At 46.0% G+C, this 19,301-nt stretch overlaps 1 protein-coding gene across 3 annotated transcripts in view; it reads left to right on the forward strand.

Annotated features, from left to right (window-relative positions):
- KCNJ1 (potassium inwardly rectifying channel subfamily J member 1) overlaps positions 1-11,861 on the forward strand; it is a 29,604-nt gene extending 17,743 nt beyond the window's left edge. The window contains exons 2-3 of one of the 3 annotated variants that reach the window (XM_053594327.1): positions 13-178; positions 9,895-11,861. In XM_053594327.1, coding sequence (XP_053450302.1) covers positions 9,916-11,034 — 1,119 coding nt within the window. In that variant the 5' untranslated portion in view covers positions 13-178; positions 9,895-9,915 and the 3' untranslated portion in view covers positions 11,035-11,861. Of the gene's footprint in view, positions 1-12; positions 179-7,510; positions 7,593-9,894 lie in introns of those variants that run through there. The other 2 variants (XM_053594325.1, XM_053594326.1) reach the window with 2 other exon arrangements.
- The last annotated feature ends 7,440 nt before the right edge of the window (positions 11,862-19,301 follow it).

Raw genomic sequence — 19,301 nt, forward strand, 5'->3', positions numbered from 1 at the left:
GTGTTTTACTAGGTATCATTCCTGCTGTGCTTTCATTTTGTCCTGGGTCTAACCAGACAACCTAACAAATTCTGACCCCAGCAGCTGGGATCCCATACCCGGAAGCCCTTGGTGACCACCACAAGGTTCCATCATACATGAAGCTTTGAAAACCATTCCTGCATCTCTTTAGGCAGAGGTGAGTGAGAGGTGATTTTCACACTGTCTTCTAAACAAGTCATTGGATGCCTGGGCTACAGGAAATCCCGGGGGTGAGCAGCAGAAGCCACTCGCACCAGCCCTCTGCGGCCTGTGGGCTGCCCTGTGCAGGCTTCTGGGAGACGGTTCTCAGCCTGAGGCAGGGGTCTCAGGCTGGTGTCATGCTCCCCAATTCCGAGTTGTTCACACCTTCCTGTGAATTGATGAATATTTATGGAGCCTGCTGTACTGGGGTGGACACGGCTTTCACACCAGCAGAAAAGTGTACATATAAACCACTAACAAAAAGTGAAAAGTATAGTGAAATATTACAAAGAGGAAATCTGATTTAAATGGGAGGGGAATAGTCAGGAAACTCTTCTTTGAAAAATTGACATTTAAAGTTTTTCTGAGAAATGACATTTAAGTCGAGGCCAAGAAGTCGGATGGAGTGTGGGGGTGGGACAGGCAAGGAAGAGGAGAAAGCCAGGTGTTCCCAGCAGAGGAGCCAGCAGGTGAGGGAGGCTCAGGTTTAAAGAGGTCTGGGGACATGTCCAAGCTCCTATGGCTGGCAGGAGGCAGGGGAGGCCTCCAACATGTGTCTTTCTTGCCTTGGCATCCCCCGTTGGTTGCTTGGGTGTGCCCTTGGCACTGTCCAAAGTCAGATGCTTTGCCTTTTGCTAGAGCAGCCAGAGTCCCAGGCCGGCTCATCACCACTGGCAGGTTCTCCTCCACCAAGGCCGGGGTGAGGCCTCCTTTCCCACAGGCATGATGGCCATTGCGCCAAACTTCTGGCTGTAAGAGATTCAGTACGTGCCCCCACCCTGGTCAACAGGTGTTGACATCTCCAGATGTCATTGCCATAACTTCAGGCCATTGCTTACAATCTGCTGGAGCCAGAACAATCTGTAGACACTTCCAAAGGGAGCCCCATGCTGCTCCCTCAGCTGCCTCTTAATTCTGTTGAAGTCATGACCATTCCAAACTCTGTCTGGCACTACAAGGCCACTCTCATGACTCAGGGCCAGAGCCCTCCTCCACCAGCACCACCCTCCTTCACTCCAGGGTGCCTGGTGCCTTCCCCGCGGAGCCCCTCCCTCTGGACCCTTCTCTCCGCCTCTTCCCGGCTTTGCACATGCTCGTCCTTGTCCGTGGACCCTCCCCCCCCACCCCTTCCCTATCCTTTTAGGCTCAGTATCTTCAAACGTTTTAGACTCTTGCTAGCTCTGATGTGATTGCTTCCATGAAGCAAAAAACTGTATGGAAACCACCATTGCTGGCTCAGAGTAACTTGGTGCTGAACAAACGTTTACCCTCCCTCTACCCTCACCGCTTAGCAGCTATTGTGATGTGCCTTAGGACGTAAAGTTAAGACTTCTCAAATCTGACAGATTAGATTCTTATCTTTGCTCCTTTGAGTTTGCTTTGTGAGCTTGGGCAGGTTGCCTAACTTCTCAGAGCTTCAGTTCCCTGCTTCCCAGAGTTACTGTGAGATTTTGCACCTGTGCCTGGCCCTGGGCTGCAGGCTTCTGGGGACCCAAACGTCACCAGAGGGGCACCATCCGCACTGTGCTGCAGGGGGCGCTGTTCCCTGAGACCGTGGCTTCCTGTCTCAAACTGGCCGCAGTGGTGGTGGCTGTGCAAGCTCTGTGGGCTGAAGACTTCTCAGTCCTGGTCTTGTTGTTCATGAAGTCCTTGCTTCCTCCAGACTGTAGCTCAACGCACTTACAGCCAATAAAGCAACGCTTTCCCTTGATAAGGTGCAGTACTTTTTGAAGTTTAGAAGAGAATAATTCTTAGAAACATCTCTGGAATAGCAGCCAAGTCACTCAACTGTGCCCTTGTGGGCCTGTCCCCTAGGGCTCTGTCACACTCTGTCACCATTCCTCACTGCCCCCAGGGATGTGCTGCCCTCTCTTCAAAACTCTGAACAAAGCAGAGGCAAAGTGGCGCCTTTTGGTCCCTCTTTGCGTAGCTGAGAAATGCTACATCTCCAAAACACCTTCAGAAACAATTATGAAGAACAAGACGCGGGGCTCGGTGGCTCACGCCTGTAATCCCAAGGCAGGTGGATTGCTTGAGCTCCTGAGTTCAAGACCAGCCTGAGCAAAAAAGCAACACCCTGTCTTTACTAAAAATACAAAAACTGAGGCAAGAGGATTGCTTGAGCTCAAGGGTGGGCGGTCGCTGTGGGCTATGACACCAGGGCACTCTACGCTGTTCCAGTGACAGCTTGAGACTCTGTCTCAAAAAAAAAAAAAAAGGAGAGAATTAAAGACATGAGCCACTGTTACTGGCCATGATAAAAAAAAAAAAACCCAAAAGAATAGGAAACAAAATAGGGGAAACAGGAGTAAGTGTTGAGCTCCCAAAGTGTTGGTTTCTGACTCCATAGCAAATGCGTCTTGTCACCGAAGACTGGACATCTTCTTACTTGAGTCCAGCTTCTCCCTGAGGCCTGGTTGAGTTTCCACGAAGTACGGGCTTTTATGGTGAGAGTATAATTATTTTGGGACAACTATGGCCTTGGACTACAGACTAGCTAGATAGAATTTAAAACCCAAACTAGAAAATTTTAACTCTTTTAAATGGCTTTTTGTATTTAATTTGGTTATTTCCTTGATTCTTCATTTCCTCCTACGGAGGCAAAGACATGAACAGTTTACATATGCGTGTGTGACTTCTGGAAGCCACAGAATGGAATTGGTTTTCACCAATTGGCTTGTACAAAGGATTTTATTACCTCTTGGTTACACCTCTTACTTTGTATGCCTTTATGGTCTTTTGTGGTGCCATGCCTTTCAGCCACAAAGCAAGAACACACCTATATTTGAGCAACTTGGGCTTTCTGCAGCCAGGAGCAGCACTTGGGGAGGCTCACGGAGAGGGTGTCAGAAAATACTTGAATAGCATTTGGGCGTTTTTCAGGTGATGTGGGGAAAGTTTAAGGGAGCAATACCCTGGATTAGGCGGTCAGGAATTGTGAGCAATTCTATGACTGAATCTGTCTCTAAATCTTATTATCTAGAGAGAAGACTGGAGTGGGGCTGAAGCTGGGATTGGTGACGAAGCAATAGTGACTAGGAACAGCCAGGGTTGGGGAGCACTAGGCCAATTGTGGTTTGGACAATGTTTGTGTTTATGTTGGTGCTCAGACATGATGACGGTGGTTCCTATGCTGAGCCATCATGATCAGAGTGGTCTTGTCTGATGTTGATAGTCTGTGACATTGTTTGTGCTCAATAGGAAAATAGCAGCAAGACCTGGCTGCAAGTGCCAGGCCCCCCCCCCCGTCTCTCCCCCGTCCCTCCCCCACCAGTAACACCAAGGCCTCGCTAATATTCCCAGGCTGGCTCCTAGGCGTCAGGGGCTGCTTTTCTACAGCTCCAAACCCAGTTCATGTTTATGGTAAAAGAAGGTGTCAAGCTTGGGTGCCCCACCTCTGTTCAGCCCTCCCAAGGACAGTTCTCTCCCTCTGTCCTGTCCCATCTCTCTGAGCCAAGGCTTCTGTCCTGATTCTAGACAAACGTTTAGGAAGCATGTTTATGTTTCCCAGGCCTTCTGCTCCACTTTGGGAAGACAGGCCCTAAGCCAGCACAGTTCATAAACAAGTCGTGCTGTCAGAACTTTGTCACCCTCTCCTGGAAGCCTTTCCCTCCATTGGCTATAGCCTCCAGTACAGCCCATCTGACTGCAGAGCAGACTCCAAATGGTGTGGGTCCATGATGTCTAGTTAAGCTGCTGCACTAGTTTAAATTTGAGAACACATAATAACAATTGTTACTATTTATTCTGTGACTACTATATTCTAGCAACTCTATATATGGTCTTGCATTTAAATCCTATAACAACCTTTGAAAGTATATTATTGCAGCCATTTCACGGGGAGGAAACTGAGGCTCACAAAGGCTAACTTGTTTGCTCAGATCACCTAACTGTTGAGTAGCAGGGCTGGGGTTCAAATCCACAGCTGTGGTTACCCAGGGTAGAGCCCCTTCCACTCTGCCATGTTGCCTCTAACAGTTACCGGTTTGGGGACCACTCCTGGCCCAGGTCTCCTGTCTCATCTTGAGACATGCACAAAACCCCAGTCTGGAGAAATAGCACCATGTTATTCAGGTAATGCCATGCTGACCAGCTGGCCCCGAGATGCCTCCAGAACACAGGGGGCCTTATGTGAACTCTACCATCATCAGACCTTGTCACTCCTTGGCTTTTGTTCATAAGCTCTATTCTCTGGAAAACTGGAGGAACCTGGGAAGGCCTGTGCTATGTTGGTACCCCAGACACAAGCGCACTTCTGGCTTCACAGCCAAGGGGCCTCGGGAGTATGCTCACTCCAGTGAATGGCGGGGTATTCCTGAAGCACATCCCCACATCTAGCCTGGAAGAGTCCCGGGGTACCCAAGAGACCAGGAGAGATTGTTTCCACCAGTCCTGCCAAGCTCTGTCTATAAGGAGCCATGTGGACCTAAAGGAACTTCCCAGATAAAGCCCTCTGGAAATGTTTATTGATTCAACTGACTGTTAGCCTGAAACAAAGCAGTAAATTTTCATAAAAACATGAATTTCTTCGCCACCACAGTTGCAAAAGAATGAGAATAATCATCTGATTTCTGCTTCTGGGCCACATAGCTCATAGTTCCTACCTCGCACATGAAATCTCGACTCTCAGAAATGCCCTGAAGTTAACAAAGGTTGTGTATGAGCTATGAGAGGTTTAGCTAAAAGGCATGACCATGCCGTGTCATTTTTGGTTCTAAAGAGAAGTATTTAATGAAATATTCTTTGTAATTAATTGTAAGTCAGAGACAGTAACAGCAATACCTAGTTGCCCTTGTCTCTTACACAGGGGCTGTTTGGCTGCCGAGTGTGCAGGGGTGGAAGGGGGCTGTGTGCTAAGTGCTGTCAGAAATCCCAAATTCATAATGAGTGTTCTCAGGCGGAATCCAGACTCTGTACTTGGGTTCTTCAAATATCAGCCATGCGCGCAAACTGATGGTTGAGGTGGATGTTGTATGTATTTTTATGGCGGAAAGGAGATCCAGGAGGAAGATACATTTATTTTTAAGAAGTGGAAAGTTTAGGGGCCAGACAGGGTGGCTCACCCCTGTAATCCTAGCACTCTGGGAGGCTGACAGGAGAGTTGATTGAGCTCAGAATTTTGAGACCAGCCTGAGCAAGAGTGAGACCCCATCTCTACTAAAAATTAAAAAAAAAAAAATAGGTGTTGTGGCAGGCGCTTGTAGTCCCAGCTACTCGGGAGGCTTAAGTAGGAGGGTGGCTTAAACTCAGGAGTTTGAGGTTGCCGTGAGCTATGCCATGAGCTATGACATGAGAGCACTCTAGCCTGGGCAACAGAGTGAGACTGTCTCAAAAAGGAGAAAAGAAGTTGAAGGGGTGTTAAATGGAAGAGACTTTGGAATTATTTAGAATTATAATGCATTGTTTCTGAAGCATGACTTGATAAATTTCTCCCTTAGGTCTATGACAAAAATATCTCAGTGTTGTACTGAGTGCCGAGTGATTGGACCTGTCCTTGCCTTCCCAGCCCGGCGTCTCACCGAGGCTCTCTGCTCTCCATTGCTTGTTTACCTGGAATTTCTTTCAGCTTCTCTATGCTCGCTTTCTTCTGTTGCCCCTGCCTGGGTCACATACAGAGTCACACTCCAGTGTGGTCACTGCCGCACACGGCAACATCTCTGCTAGAACGAGAGCCCCTGGCTAGTGAGCAGCTCATAGGCAGCAAACTCACTGCTTTTGCATACATGTCGATTATTTACTTATCCTTTTTCAACAGAGTTCCCACTGCGTCTGCGTGACTCTGATTCATGTGCAGGCCTTGGCCCCTCAGAACAGGTGCTCCCGGAATGCTCCCATGGCTTACACCACTCTGCCTTCGATTGTTCATTGATTCATTTTTATTCCCCACTCCCGCCCCAGCTGGGAACTGCATGATGACAAGGGCCGTGTCTACTTGGGCAAGGATTGTTCTCTGATGCCTGGCACGGTGACCGGCACACACACTACTGTACATACAGCACTACTGAATGATGGCAGATTAATGAATTAATACATAAATATATACATAAATGCAAAGGCTTTTCTGCTGGCTGAAGTGTATTTGCAGAGGGTGGATCCCCTGCTAATAGGGATCTTTTAAAAAAGTTGTTCCTTTTGGCATGATACAAACCACAGATTATGTTGCGATTACTGATTTCCTTCGCTCACTTCCCCATTAGACTGTGTTCTCCTTGAGAACAGGAAGAGTTCTATTTGACTTTGAAATTGTACAGAATGAGCAGAAAATCAATGTTTGGGAAGTGGACAAAAGGTCTGTTTTCTGAGAATGGCCTTTTTACAGAACACAAATGCTGTGACACTAAAGAAAAAGAGGTAATGCTGTAATCCACTTGCCTCGCCAGGCCCCTGGGAATGCCTTGGTAAATATTAGCTAGTGTGTAGCCCTTTGCTTGCTGTTAAGATTTACTGATTTCAATAGAAAGAAACCTAAAATCTGAGCATATTATATAACCCAGACACTGGGGACAGTCTCAAAGCACCTAATAGTTCGTAAAATACATATTGGCTTCATCTGTGGTTAGATCAAATGCCATTGTCACAGCAAAGTGGGATCCTTGCAGTAATAGGTCTGCTGTGTGAATGATAGGTTTGGTCAGTGGATGGATTTTTTTTGCGTCCTTACATTCTCCGAGAATAATTCTTCTCACTCTGAACAAATAAATCATAGCATTGGCTAACCCAGGACATGCAAAAAGCACCTTCAGTAAATGCCAGCTTTTCCAGAATAAATCCAACCGTAAAGCCGTCTTTTAAATCTCAGTTTCTTACATAACAGTGGCTGTTGTATAGGGAGATTAAGGCGGCATCTTTTTCTTCCTGGTGTGGTATCACTTTCACCTTGCAAATAAGTACTTGTGTGTGTCTTTGTATTTACTAGTAGGGCAGTGAACGCTTGGACACCCCGTGTGTTTTAGAGAATGGGAGATGAATGGTAACTGATTGTTTCTGGCCAAAAGTCACTGGGCATGACTTTTTAGGAGAAACATTAAGAGCAACAGAGTGTGGTGAAGGAGAGGAGGGCAGTGCCAGAACCCAGCCCACGCCCGCTGCCCGGGGACCTTAGCTGGTGGTTCGTTATGTCTTAATGACGGTATTCAAGCCATGTGAGCTTGAGAAAAAAAAATGCACAACTCCGGGCTTGGTCTGAGAACAGCCAATTGCCTTGCTTTAAATCACACGATTCCACTATTAAGTATTTTCAAGCTCGTACAAATTAGTATCAGTCCACTGACTGACAACTAAGATAAATTAGGCAGAGACCAACTCCTAACACCACTTCCTTGCCTTTTCCAGCCATGGATGCTTCAAGCCAGAATGTGTTTAAAATGTTGGTAAGTGCAGACTGGGACCGTCCTTAGGGGGCTGGTGCTTCTGACTCGCCTTTGTTAGGCCAGGCAGATAATGTTTTATTATGAATGCAGTCCTTGAAACCCACACTTATCCAAGAGATAAATCACGGCTTATTTTTTCACTCTTCAGTATTCTTTACCTTCAAAAGGGAAATGGATGCAAAGGAGGCTAGAGGAGGAGGGTGTTTGGGAAAATGACTCAGATGTTGCGTTAGAACCATCTCTGGAATTATAGGGTATAGCAAAGGGAATGTGGATTCAACTGATGAATGCTGGTTTTAGTATTTATTATTTAAGTGATTTGCACTCTGAATAGCTCTGTAAACAGTATAAACTTTCATGCACCTGACAGAGGGTCAGTCCCATTGGTGTAGCCCTGGGTACAAGAAAAGGGGAGTGATGTGGAGGGGGGAGCCATTTCCCCCTCAGGGGGACTCACATGGTCCACCCCCTCATCCTCTTTGGGGACTTGAAGTCGAGGAGGGTTGGGTGGATTGAGGTCGAGGTGGGTTGGGTGGGTTGAGGGCAGGGCCAACTGCTGTTGGTTCTCTTGGGAGCACTTTCTTTTTTGGTGTCTTTAGAACAAATCCCCACAGTTGTGGTTCTCTCTTTATTGCTTCTGCTCCATGTCAGCTTCTTTGGTTTTCACCTGGGTTAAGGTCATGGATAAGACACCACGGTGTAGATCACTTTGTTTAAAGTTTGTCACCAAGTTGGTTTCGCTTCCTAGTTTTTATGAATAAACACATTTTTGAAGGGGGATTTTGAAATCTATTTTAAAAACATGTTTGCATTTAATGAAAAATACCACGAAGACATCGGTAACCGTGGAGGGCACACCTTGATTTTCTTGGGCTTAGGGGCGGAGGTGGTCTGGTTTTTGACCTCTGGGTTTCACCATTGTTGGCTGTTTAGGGGAAAGTCCCTTTATGATTTTGCTATAAAAATGGAAGTCACAATAATGTCATCTACAAGGAGCCATTGAGCAGATAGGATTTTTTTTATTAAATCATAGCTGTGTACATTAATGCAATCATGAGCAGTAGGACTTTGAAGGGCTTCATTCATTCATTCATTTCTTCCCTTGACGCTGACTGAGTACATCATAAGCACTCAAAGACTATGCCAGCAGCTGGGATACAGGCATGAACATAGCGTGGTCCTCCCTTTACAGAGAATTATTTCACTAACTGCTCCCCAGTCCTTCAGCTTTGGAGCAAGGAGGAGGTGTGAGATATTAAGGGAGACTCCTGTACTATTCCATTTGGAAATCTTGGCAAACCCTAGACAGAGTAGGAACAGACGTGTAGAGCCGCAGAGAAAGGCCTGAGATCACCTGATAGGATCTGAGCTCTGTCTAAATAGTTACAAATGGGGCCGCGCCTGTGGCTCAAGGACTAGGACACCAGCTCCATATACCAGAGGTGGCAGGTTCAAACCCAGCCCCGGCCAAAAACTGCAAAAACAAACAAACAAACAAAAAAACCCACAACAAATAGTTATGAATGTTCAAAAAAATAAATCTGACCAATACTTGTCTTAAAATATTTTAGGGAACTTTAACTTTATAAAATTTGATACCCGAGACACATGTGCGGCAGCTCCCCTAAACTAGAGACAGGCGGCCTTATTTTGTCGTTCTGCTGCTGGTTAGGTACACGGCTCTGGACAAGTCATTTAAATTTTCTTAGTCTCAGTTCCCTCATTTGGTAAATGAGAGCACTGACTTGTATTAGGATTTCTCTAACTGCGTGAGCACCATACAAGATGATTTAGATAGTACACCCATGAGTATTCCTGGTTTTCAGTTATTCATTTTTATATATCTCAAAAAAATCAATGCTTCAGGCTTGTGACTTCACAGAACTTATTGCTTAACATAAGGCTAAATTTATTAAAGAAAAAAGGGAAGGCAATTTAAAGAGTAATATCCAATAAATAAAAGTACGGGTCATAATTGATTACCATGGACATTTTTAAAGGTTGTATGTGACTAACTGAGGTTAGGAAACCCTTGAATATGTGATCTTTTAGTTTTCTGTTCTATGGCTCTGTAATTATTTTGCCTTTTTATATTTGAATGATATTGCCCTCCTGTGGAAAGTTTCTGTTGGAAATTGCACTGTGGTATCCAGCATAAACTTGTCAGCTTGCCCAAACGATCAGTGAGCCAGATAGTTTTGAATGATCTTTTTACATATAGTTAGGGCCTTATAGTGAGTCACCTAACTCATTACTGCTATAAATATAATCGTTTTAAAAATTTTCTTTGGTGTGTTTTCAGATCAGGGCATTGACAGAAAGCATGTTCAAACATCTCCGGCAACAGTTTGTCACTCGATTTTTTGGGCGTTCTCGGCAAAGAGCAAGGCTGGTCTCCAAAGATGGCAGGTGCAACATAGAGTTTGGCAATGTGGAGGCACAGTCAAGATTTATATTCTTTGTGGACATCTGGACAACTGTGCTTGACCTCAAGTGGAGGTACAAAATGACCATTTTCATCACAGCTTTCTTGGGGAGCTGGTTTCTCTTTGGCCTCCTGTGGTACGTGGTGGCCTATATTCACAGAGACCTCCCAGAGTTCCACCCTGCTGCCAATCACACCCCCTGTGTGGAGAACATCAACGGCTTGACCTCAGCTTTTCTGTTTTCTCTGGAAACTCAAGTGACCATTGGGTATGGCTTCAGGTGTGTGACGGAACAATGTGCCACTGCCATTTTCCTGCTGATCTTCCAATCTATACTTGGCGTCATTATCAATTCTTTCATGTGCGGCGCCATCTTAGCCAAGATCTCTAGACCCAAAAAACGTGCCAAGACCATTACGTTCAGCAAGAACGCAGTGATCAGCAAGCGGGGCGGGAAGCTTTGCCTCCTAATCCGAGTGGCCAATCTAAGGAAGAGCCTTCTTATCGGCAGTCACATATACGGAAAGCTTTTGAAGACCACGGTCACTCCAGAAGGAGAGACCATTATTTTGGATCAGACCAATATCAACTTTGTAGTTGATGCTGGGAACGAAAATTTATTCTTCATCTCTCCACTGACAATTTACCACATCATCGATCACAACAGCCCCTTCTTCCCCATGGCAGCGGAGACGCTTCTCCAGCAGGACTTTGAGCTAGTGGTGTTTTTAGATGGCACAGTGGAATCCACCAGTGCGACCTGCCAAGTCCGGACCTCCTATGTCCCCGAGGAGGTTCTTTGGGGCTACCGTTTTGCTCCCATTGTATCCAAGACCAAGGAAGGGAAATACCGCGTGGATTTCCATAACTTCAGCAAGACAGTGGAAGTGGAGACCCCTCACTGTGCCATGTGCCTTTATAATGAGAAAGACGCCAGAGCCCGGGTGAAGAGAGGCTACGACAACCCCAACTTCATCTTGTCAGAAGTCAATGAAACAGGTGACACCAAAATGTAGCAGTAGCTTTTCAACACAAGTAAAGCGAAGCCTGTGAGGTACCCAGTGACTGTGAGCATCGTGAAGCAACAATTTGGAGGTACGAAAGGAAGGGCGCCCTCAGAGTCTACCAGCACAATGACCCCCTGAGCCACATAACCATGATCGGACGAGACACAGAGCTCTACAAGGCTACATACTGGAACTTGCGATGCATTTACAGAAAACTGGCACATGGGCGCTACAGAAGCTTACCTGGAATCTTAAATGTGATTATTTGAGATTGGTATTGAAGGGAACAGGCAGAATCATCAAAAGTCTCATGGATGGGCCAAACAAGATATCCATAAAAATCTCTCCAAAGAAGTCAGGAGCTTTAAATAGGATCAAGGAACAATAATACTATCATTGTGATTCTACCAGTAAGAAAGACTCCACTTTTATTTTAATGCTGACTTTTATCAATGGAAAAATTGTCTCCTGAGTTAGGAGAGGTGAACTAACCCATGGATGACAGTAAGGAAGACTGTGACGCAAAGAACAGTTCTAGGGGAGGCTAATGCCACACTCCAGAATCTCCACAAATGCCTTCCTGTAAGATGGAACACTTGAGTTGAACATAGTGGTGTTATTTCTTTTAATCCGCAGTGGATTGGTTAAGGGGCTACAGATCTGTCAAAAGTGTATTTCCTGCTTTTCCAAGAGGGCAATGAGGAGTTGGAAGGTGCAGACTCCGTCTAGCAAGGAACATACTGCTAGTGCTGCTGAGAAGAAAAAGTTTATACTGAAATGCTATTTCTAAAGAAAAAGTGGGAAAGAAAAAGAAATGGGAGGTGGCCCCAGAGTCACAACACTGCTGGTCTTCCTGTCCCTGACAGACAGCACCTCATCCTCCAACTTAATGGAAGGATTGACCTTCAGGGTTTTTCTGTGAATGTCTTGTTTGGTTTCCTTACTTGCATTGTGTTAAACACGTCTTGGAAAGAATGGTACTTAAAGCTGCTTAGAAATCAAAATGTTTCAGTGTGTTAATTAATATATTAAATTTCTGAAACTGTGTGTGCACTACTCAGAAGTGTCAGTTATTGGGCACTAGTTGAGACAGGCCAGCTGGGGGAAATCTTGCTGGGGGAGGACTTTCTCCTGGAATGGGTGGGACAGGTAGGGAGGTGGCACCTAGGTCTCATTTGTTGTGAGATGACCTTGGCTGCAGGCACACCCCTTCCTGCACAGCTCCATCCAGTCTCCCCTGCGTGAGTCTTGGCACATCCAGGGGCAGCCGCCAGCAGTTGTCTGTAGGGATGGTGCTATTTCTGCAGGCCTCAGGTTGAGTTTGCACAGATCCGTGCATACACTCTGCTCCTTCCAACCAAGACCAGTGGGAAATCTGATGGGTTCAGAGTCACAGACCTTGTCTCTGGCCATGACAGTGAGGACAACTGGCCCACACGGACATTGCTCTGTGCCTGTGAGCGCTTTGGCGCCACAATCTAACTTGCTCACAAAGTTAAAATAAGTCAGGTCTATGGAGCTGGAACCCTTTTCTGAGCCATTGTCGTAAGGTTTTATGACTCTGCAGCCCCTTTACAAGCTGGAGGGCAGAAGTAGTGATGCTGGCCATTGACATCAAAGCCCTTTCCTTCTGATGCGTCCCCTGCTTGTTGGTGGCAGGCTTGAGGATCGCTGGAAGTGACATGCTCATGAACAGTCCATTCCCTTTGATTGTTTAGAGAGCTGAACATTTGGGAGCTTTCTGATTGATATTTGCTTCTGGGTTATTCAGTGGAAGACTTTCTGCTTCCAAATGTTCCTTAATTAGGATCAAGGCACTGTGCCACCAATAACAAGCTTGCACCCACTAAAACACTCAGGAAAGGAGGCCTGGACAGGTAACTTTTGATAGTTCTAAGAGGTGGCTGAAACCTGTAAGTGGCATAAAACTGCAGGCATTTGGAAAGAGGGGGTTAACAGGACATAGGATCTTGGCAAGTAAAGATAGTAGATGGGAGACAGAAAACCCCAGAAAGCCAAATTGCCTATAGGTCAGTGCTAACACCAAAGGCTAAAGGCAATGACATTTTCCCAGTAGGATCTGATCACAGTGGTACAGCTATTGCCGTAGGTATACCATGCTACTATTTATTGATTTACCATTTTAAAGGCAAGCCAATATTTCCATTTCTCCTCAAGAATAACTGCATCCCCTGATGCCTAGTGCATTTGAAATTTCCCTGGGTATTGATTCCCCTTCAACTGCCCAATCTATCTCTGTTGCTATAGGGGTTTTGCCGTGGAGTGTCTGATCCTGGCTTAACCTTCCCAGACTTAGATTGTCTCTAAAACCCCCATATTTGCACTTGAGAATCAGGAGGCTATCTTTAATGCGGAGGGCTAAACACCTAAAAAGCATTGATTCCTAAGTGAGAAAAAAGTAGAAGGAAAAGATCCTTCCTCAGTTGCCAAATCTGAGAAGTGAGATGAGCTAATGTTTGGATCCCACAACCCCATTAGCAGGCATCTCCCCAGAAGACAAAAATCATTGTATTAGAAGGACATTTGCACTAGATTGTTTATTGCAGCTCAATTCACAATTGCCAAGGTGTGGAAACAACCTAAATGCCCACCAACACAGGAATGGATTAACAAGCTGTGATATATGTATGCCATGGAATACTATTCAGCCATAAAAAGACAGTAACTTCACATCTTTTGTATTAACCTGGATGGAGTTGAAACACATTCTTCTTAGTAACATATCACAAGAATGGAAAAGCAAGTCTCCAATGTACTCAATGTTAATATGAAGCCAGTAGATGAAGTAATACAGACCCATACAGGAGAACAACTCAATTCAATTCAGTTGGGGGGATGGGAGAGGGAAGAGGAGGAGGGAGGACGAGGACAGGCAGAGAGAGGACGAGGACAGGCAAGCTCTCGTCTAATGGCACACCTCCGGGGAGAGGGGCACAACTACAACAGGGCCTTTACCTAACAAAAGCAAACATTGTAACCTAATCATCTGTACCCTCATATTAATCTGAAATTAAAAAAAAGAATGTGTGTCTACCTCCAGGCTGACAGGTGTGACCTGTCAAAAGACCTCGAGGAAGAACTTCCCAGGTGACTGCAGACAGTGCAGGAAGCATCTTCCTTGGAGATTTTTCATAAAACAGGAGATGGCCCCTCAACAAGATGCTCCTGTGAATGGCCTGGGGTCTCCCCCAGTCTAGAACAAACGTTAGGAAACCCTGGTAAGGAAAGTGTGCAAAGGAGCCTGGCCCCGCCCTTGGCCGTTGCTGTCTACCATTACAGGAAGTGTGTGTCAATCAAAGCCTGACAGGGGAGACAGGGCGTTTTATTTTGGAAGCCAGAAGTTTGAGAACAATGAGTGGAATTTCCTCTTTCTGTCCTGCATGGGCTGTTTGTCATTGGGGAGATAAAAGTCCAGGGGTGGGGAATAAAGGTTATCGGGAACCGGGCAACACAGGGCCGCGGTGGGGGGCGGTGGGAGGAGGGGTTACGGAGGAAATCTATTTCAATGCCTGTCATTAAGTTTCCATTAAAAGAACATTCAGTTAGGAATTCAAAAATAATTTAATCTCCCCAGCCAGATGCACCCAGCTGGACTGCCTGGAGCTGAGCCCTGTGGAGAGGGGGGCCTGTACCACCCCCTTGTAGGGCCAGGAGCTGCTGTGGCCTCTGTCCAGGGACATACTTGATGGTGCTGGGGGCTCTAGGATGCACGAGTCTCTCAGGCCAGTGGGAAACCCCGAGTCTGTGCTGTGGGAGGAGAAAACCTGGTCTCAGGTCCTTAAAAGCATTTTATACGTATTAACTCATTTAATTTTCTCAGCAGTCCCCTCAAGTCAGTAGTTTTATTACAGCTTTTTTTCACTTGAGGCATCTGAGGTAAGGAACTTGTCTAGAGTCACCAGCTAGTAGATGGCAGGGCTGAAATGCACACCCAGGTCCCTCTGCCTCCAAAGCCTGGGTTTCAAATCACTGAAGTGTCCGTGCTGGGACAGATCACCCTCCAAGAGGACTCCTGGGGCTGTTAGATGTTTTCTGGAAACCCACAGATGGTTGCGGCAGGCTCTTGGCCCCGTCCTACACTATGGGAGAAATCACTGATTACTTAGCCCAGGGTACAGGCTGGGCCAGTGCTTCATAAACACCTCTGGACTTACGGGTCCTAGAAACAGGCAGTTTCCTGCAGGTCTGGAAGATCAAGTCAGTATCTGGTAGTGTCCCGAGCATCCTGAATATTTGGTTAGCTTGTTGGTGCAAACTTTCCTTCTCATACAATATCATACATAATACTATATTGATACTTTAGTACTAATTATATGGAATTTAAAAACACGTGTGTGTGTGTATATATATATATTTCTATTTCAGTCTTTGAGATAAAGACCAATATTTCCATTTTGACAGATGGGACTATGAAGCCTCAGGCATCCCTAGAGAACTGTGTGTGTGTCCCCCATTCGCCTCTGCATTCCTGGCACTGAGACAGTTCTTTACATAGTGAATACTGGTTTTTGAGTGAATGAATCAATGATTTGCTCAAGGTCGACAGGGCTAATAGTGGATTTGAGCCCAAATCTGTCTAAGCTACATCAACTAGGCATTTGTCAAAAGGCCTTATTTGTAACATGAAGTTTTCAAACAGGGCTGAGGAAGGGATTCAATGAAGTACTAGTTATAAAAATCCCTTTGTAGGAGTAAATGGCTATCGAGGCAGCAACACAGGGTAGCAGTAACGGGTCTGAGGACCAGGAATGGGGGAAGGCACGGGCCCCACACACACCCTGCCCATGATGTTTGGCGGGTGGAGGAGCATTGGGGGAGGCCTGGAGCGACGAGGGGCTGGGAGAGGCCTGGCTGAGATGGGGTGGGCTATGTGCTGGGGGAATTTGAGTAGAGTCTGAGTGCCTAGGTTTCAGTTTAAGGCATTGAGCACAATGAGGAAGGGTCCTGCCTCTCTGCAGAAGATCCAGGGGCTTCACCCTGTGCAGTGCACCAGAGCTAAATTGGAGAACTGCTGATTGCGAACAAAGTCATTTCTTTTTGTCTTACACAACATGCTTATAATAGTTTTAAAAAACCCTGCTGCTAATAATAATATTATTGATTATAGTTTTAAAATCATTTGGAATTGATTTTTTGGGATAATCTACCCCATATTTTCTTCCCATCACAAACTTTTTTTTTTTTTTTTTTTTTTTTCAGTGTCTCACCCTGTTGCCCTGGTTAGAGTGCTGTGGCATCAGCCTGGCTCACAGCAACCTCAAATTCCTGGGCTCAAGCCATCTTCCTGGCTCAGCCACTGCATTAACTGGATGATAGGCACCCACCACAATGCCCAATAGTTTTTCTATTTTTAGTACAGACAGGGTCTCACTCTTGCTCAGGCTGGTTTTGAACTCCTGAACTCAAGCAATCCTTCCACCTCAGCCTCCCGGAGTGCTAGGATTACAGGTGTGAGCCACCGTGCCCAGCCTGTAACAAACTTTTAAAACTAGTTGCCGTAGTTCTTTCCTTTGTGTGATTATGCACCAACTTAACATAGTTAGGTTCACTCTTTTCTCCTTTTTGGATTTCACTGTTTCATTAATTATGTAAGGAATGTATATGATTTCAAAACCACAGAACAATGCCCACTGACCCACGAATGGATTAATAAATTGTGGTATATGTACACCATGGGATATTATGCAGCCTTAAAAAAGATGGAGACTTTACCTCTTTTATGTTTACCTGGATGGAGCTGGAACATGTTCTTCTTAGCAAAGTATCTCAAGAATGGAAGAAAAAGTATCCAATGTACTCAGCCCTACTATGAAACCAATTTATAAACACCCACACTTCCATATGAAAGCTATAACCCAACTACAGCCCAAGATGAAGGGGAGGGAAGGCAAGGGGAGGATGGGTAATTGATGGGACCACACCTATGGTGCATTTTACAAGGGTACATGTTAAATCTACTAAGTGTAGAATATAAATATCTTAACACAATAACTAAAAAAATGAACTGAAGGCTATGTTAAGCAGTTTGAGGAAAGTATTTCAAATTGCATATAAAACCAGCACATTGTATCCCATAATTGTGTTAATGTACACAGCTATTATTTAATTAAAAAAAAAAAAAAACACCAAAGAACAGGGTTTAGAAAACTTAAATCCATTCCTGTGGCCTGTGCTCCATTCCCTTCCCCTATGTAAAGTTAACTTTTCTTACTAGTTTTAACCAGCTGCTGTTTCTTTTTGAAAAAATATAAGCAATATATATGTATTTACACCCACCTATTCTTACAAAAAAAAAAAAAAAAGGCATTCTAGAAACACTGTTTTGCAGTGTTTTCTTCACCTAACAGTATATCCCGCAGGTCACTGTGTAGGGATAACGTCTGTGGGGCCCTCCTTGCTCTTTCCTGGGCACTTTTGCAGTAGTTGCTGGAATCTTGCTGCAGAGGCCTCTGCCCTGCTGTCTTGAGATGGTGGACTTGACTGTTTTGCGTCCCTAATAGCCTGTCTCCCTTCATGAGGTGTAGTCAGCCTACTCTGCCTACCTGGCCTGGGAGTGAGCTGGGCTCTCGGAGCCAGGGTTCCCAGTGGGAGGCAATCTGCCTACGACTAACAGCTCTTTACGGATCCCTCCCTGAGTTCTGGCTGGTTAGAAGGTAAGACAAGGTGTCTTCAGGAGAAACCTCCCACTCCAGCACGTGGTCTAGCGGCTTGGCTGGGGAGAGGGGCATTCAATTTCCAGGACATGCTAGGTAGCCACGTTTTGATTGGGGGTGGGGGTCATGGAGCCTACCACTGTCTGCAAAATTTCATGTACAAATACAAAATTAAAAATAAAGGCTACGAATGAAGTAAGAAAAAAGTGCCAGAGAGACCGAGGCAAGGGAAGGCTTCCTGGAGGAGAGGGCATATCTGGAGCTGAGGGGCAGGTAACATCTGAAATAGGGGGAGGTGCAGGTGGAGAGGTGACAACCGGGGGGCAACCTGCCCGACAGAACAGCAGGAGTGCAAGTGGGCATGGAGGTTTGGAAAATGACGCGCTGGGTGACATGGTCACCACATGAGGGATGTGAATATGTGGTCAAAAGAGGCAGAGGTTTGGTGCCGGGCAGACCTGAGTTTGAGTCCTGGCTCTATTAGTCAACCACGGGGGCCTTTGAGAGGTGATGACATGATTAAACAAGCATTGCAGGAATCTTTCTCTGAGGGTGTGAAGGATGGACGGAAGAAGAAATTAGAGGCAGAAACTAGATTTCTAGGGAGGAAAGAAAATATTGCCACTTCCATTTTTCAGAAGGGGAAACTGAGGCTCAGAGGCCGTATGGCTGGCCTAGGTCACAGACATGGTAGCTCTGAAGTGGAGAACAGGGACAGAGCCCCTTAGTTCGTTCTCTTTCCTGTACCTCTCATCTTTCTGGGGCTGTCTACAAACTTTCTGCCTGGGGCTCACTGTTGCTGAAGGAACCCTCACCTGGGAGGTGGCAACCAGAGCCAGAGGGACAACTGAGTCTGGGAAATGGATACGCACGGTTTCCTTGGGGAAATCTACCTTGGCATTTGGCATTCAAGGACGCCCTCACAAGAGGTGAGGTCACAGAGATACCTACCAAGCGAGAGCAAGTGGTTCGCTAACTAGCTGGCTGTTGAGGCCACCAGCAAAGTTGGTTTTGGTAGAGACCGTCATTATTCTGAGGGCTGTCTCAGTTCCCCCCATCAAAGGCCATGGCCAGATGTCACCTGTACCTGTGATAGTCTCTGAAAAACACATCCCAATACAGCAAGAAAGAAAAAAATGAAGTCAAGAAAGGAGGAGAGAAGGCAGGAAATACAGTGTGAAGTTCAGGGGCTTTGAAGACAGACGGACTTGGGTCAAATCCTATTTAAGGGCTGTGTTATCTCAAGCAAGTTCTTAGCAGTTCTGAAGCTTTGTTTCCAGCTGTGAGCAACAACAATACCTTCTCTAAAGGTTTCCTGTAAGGAGGACAGACCAGATTATATGGAATGAAGGACATAGCCTGTGATGTGCTCACCCCTGTCTGGGTAAAGGCAAGTGTGAGTGATGATGAGACTGGGGTGAAGGCTTTGGTGATCAGTGTCAGGCCTGACGGATGGGGTGTCCCCCAGGCTCCTGGTCCCTGCCCTGCACGGTACCATCCTCACCTACATTCCTCCCTTTGTGTTCCATCCCCAGCCTTGGGCTCAACCTTAGACAAACTAGCTCACCTTCCTCCCACCTCTGCTTCAGCTTCTGCTGCGGA

The sequence above is a fragment of the Nycticebus coucang genome, chromosome 6 (genome assembly GCF_027406575.1).
Source record: "Nycticebus coucang isolate mNycCou1 chromosome 6, mNycCou1.pri, whole genome shotgun sequence".
NCBI lineage: Eukaryota > Metazoa > Chordata > Mammalia > Primates > Lorisidae > Nycticebus > Nycticebus coucang.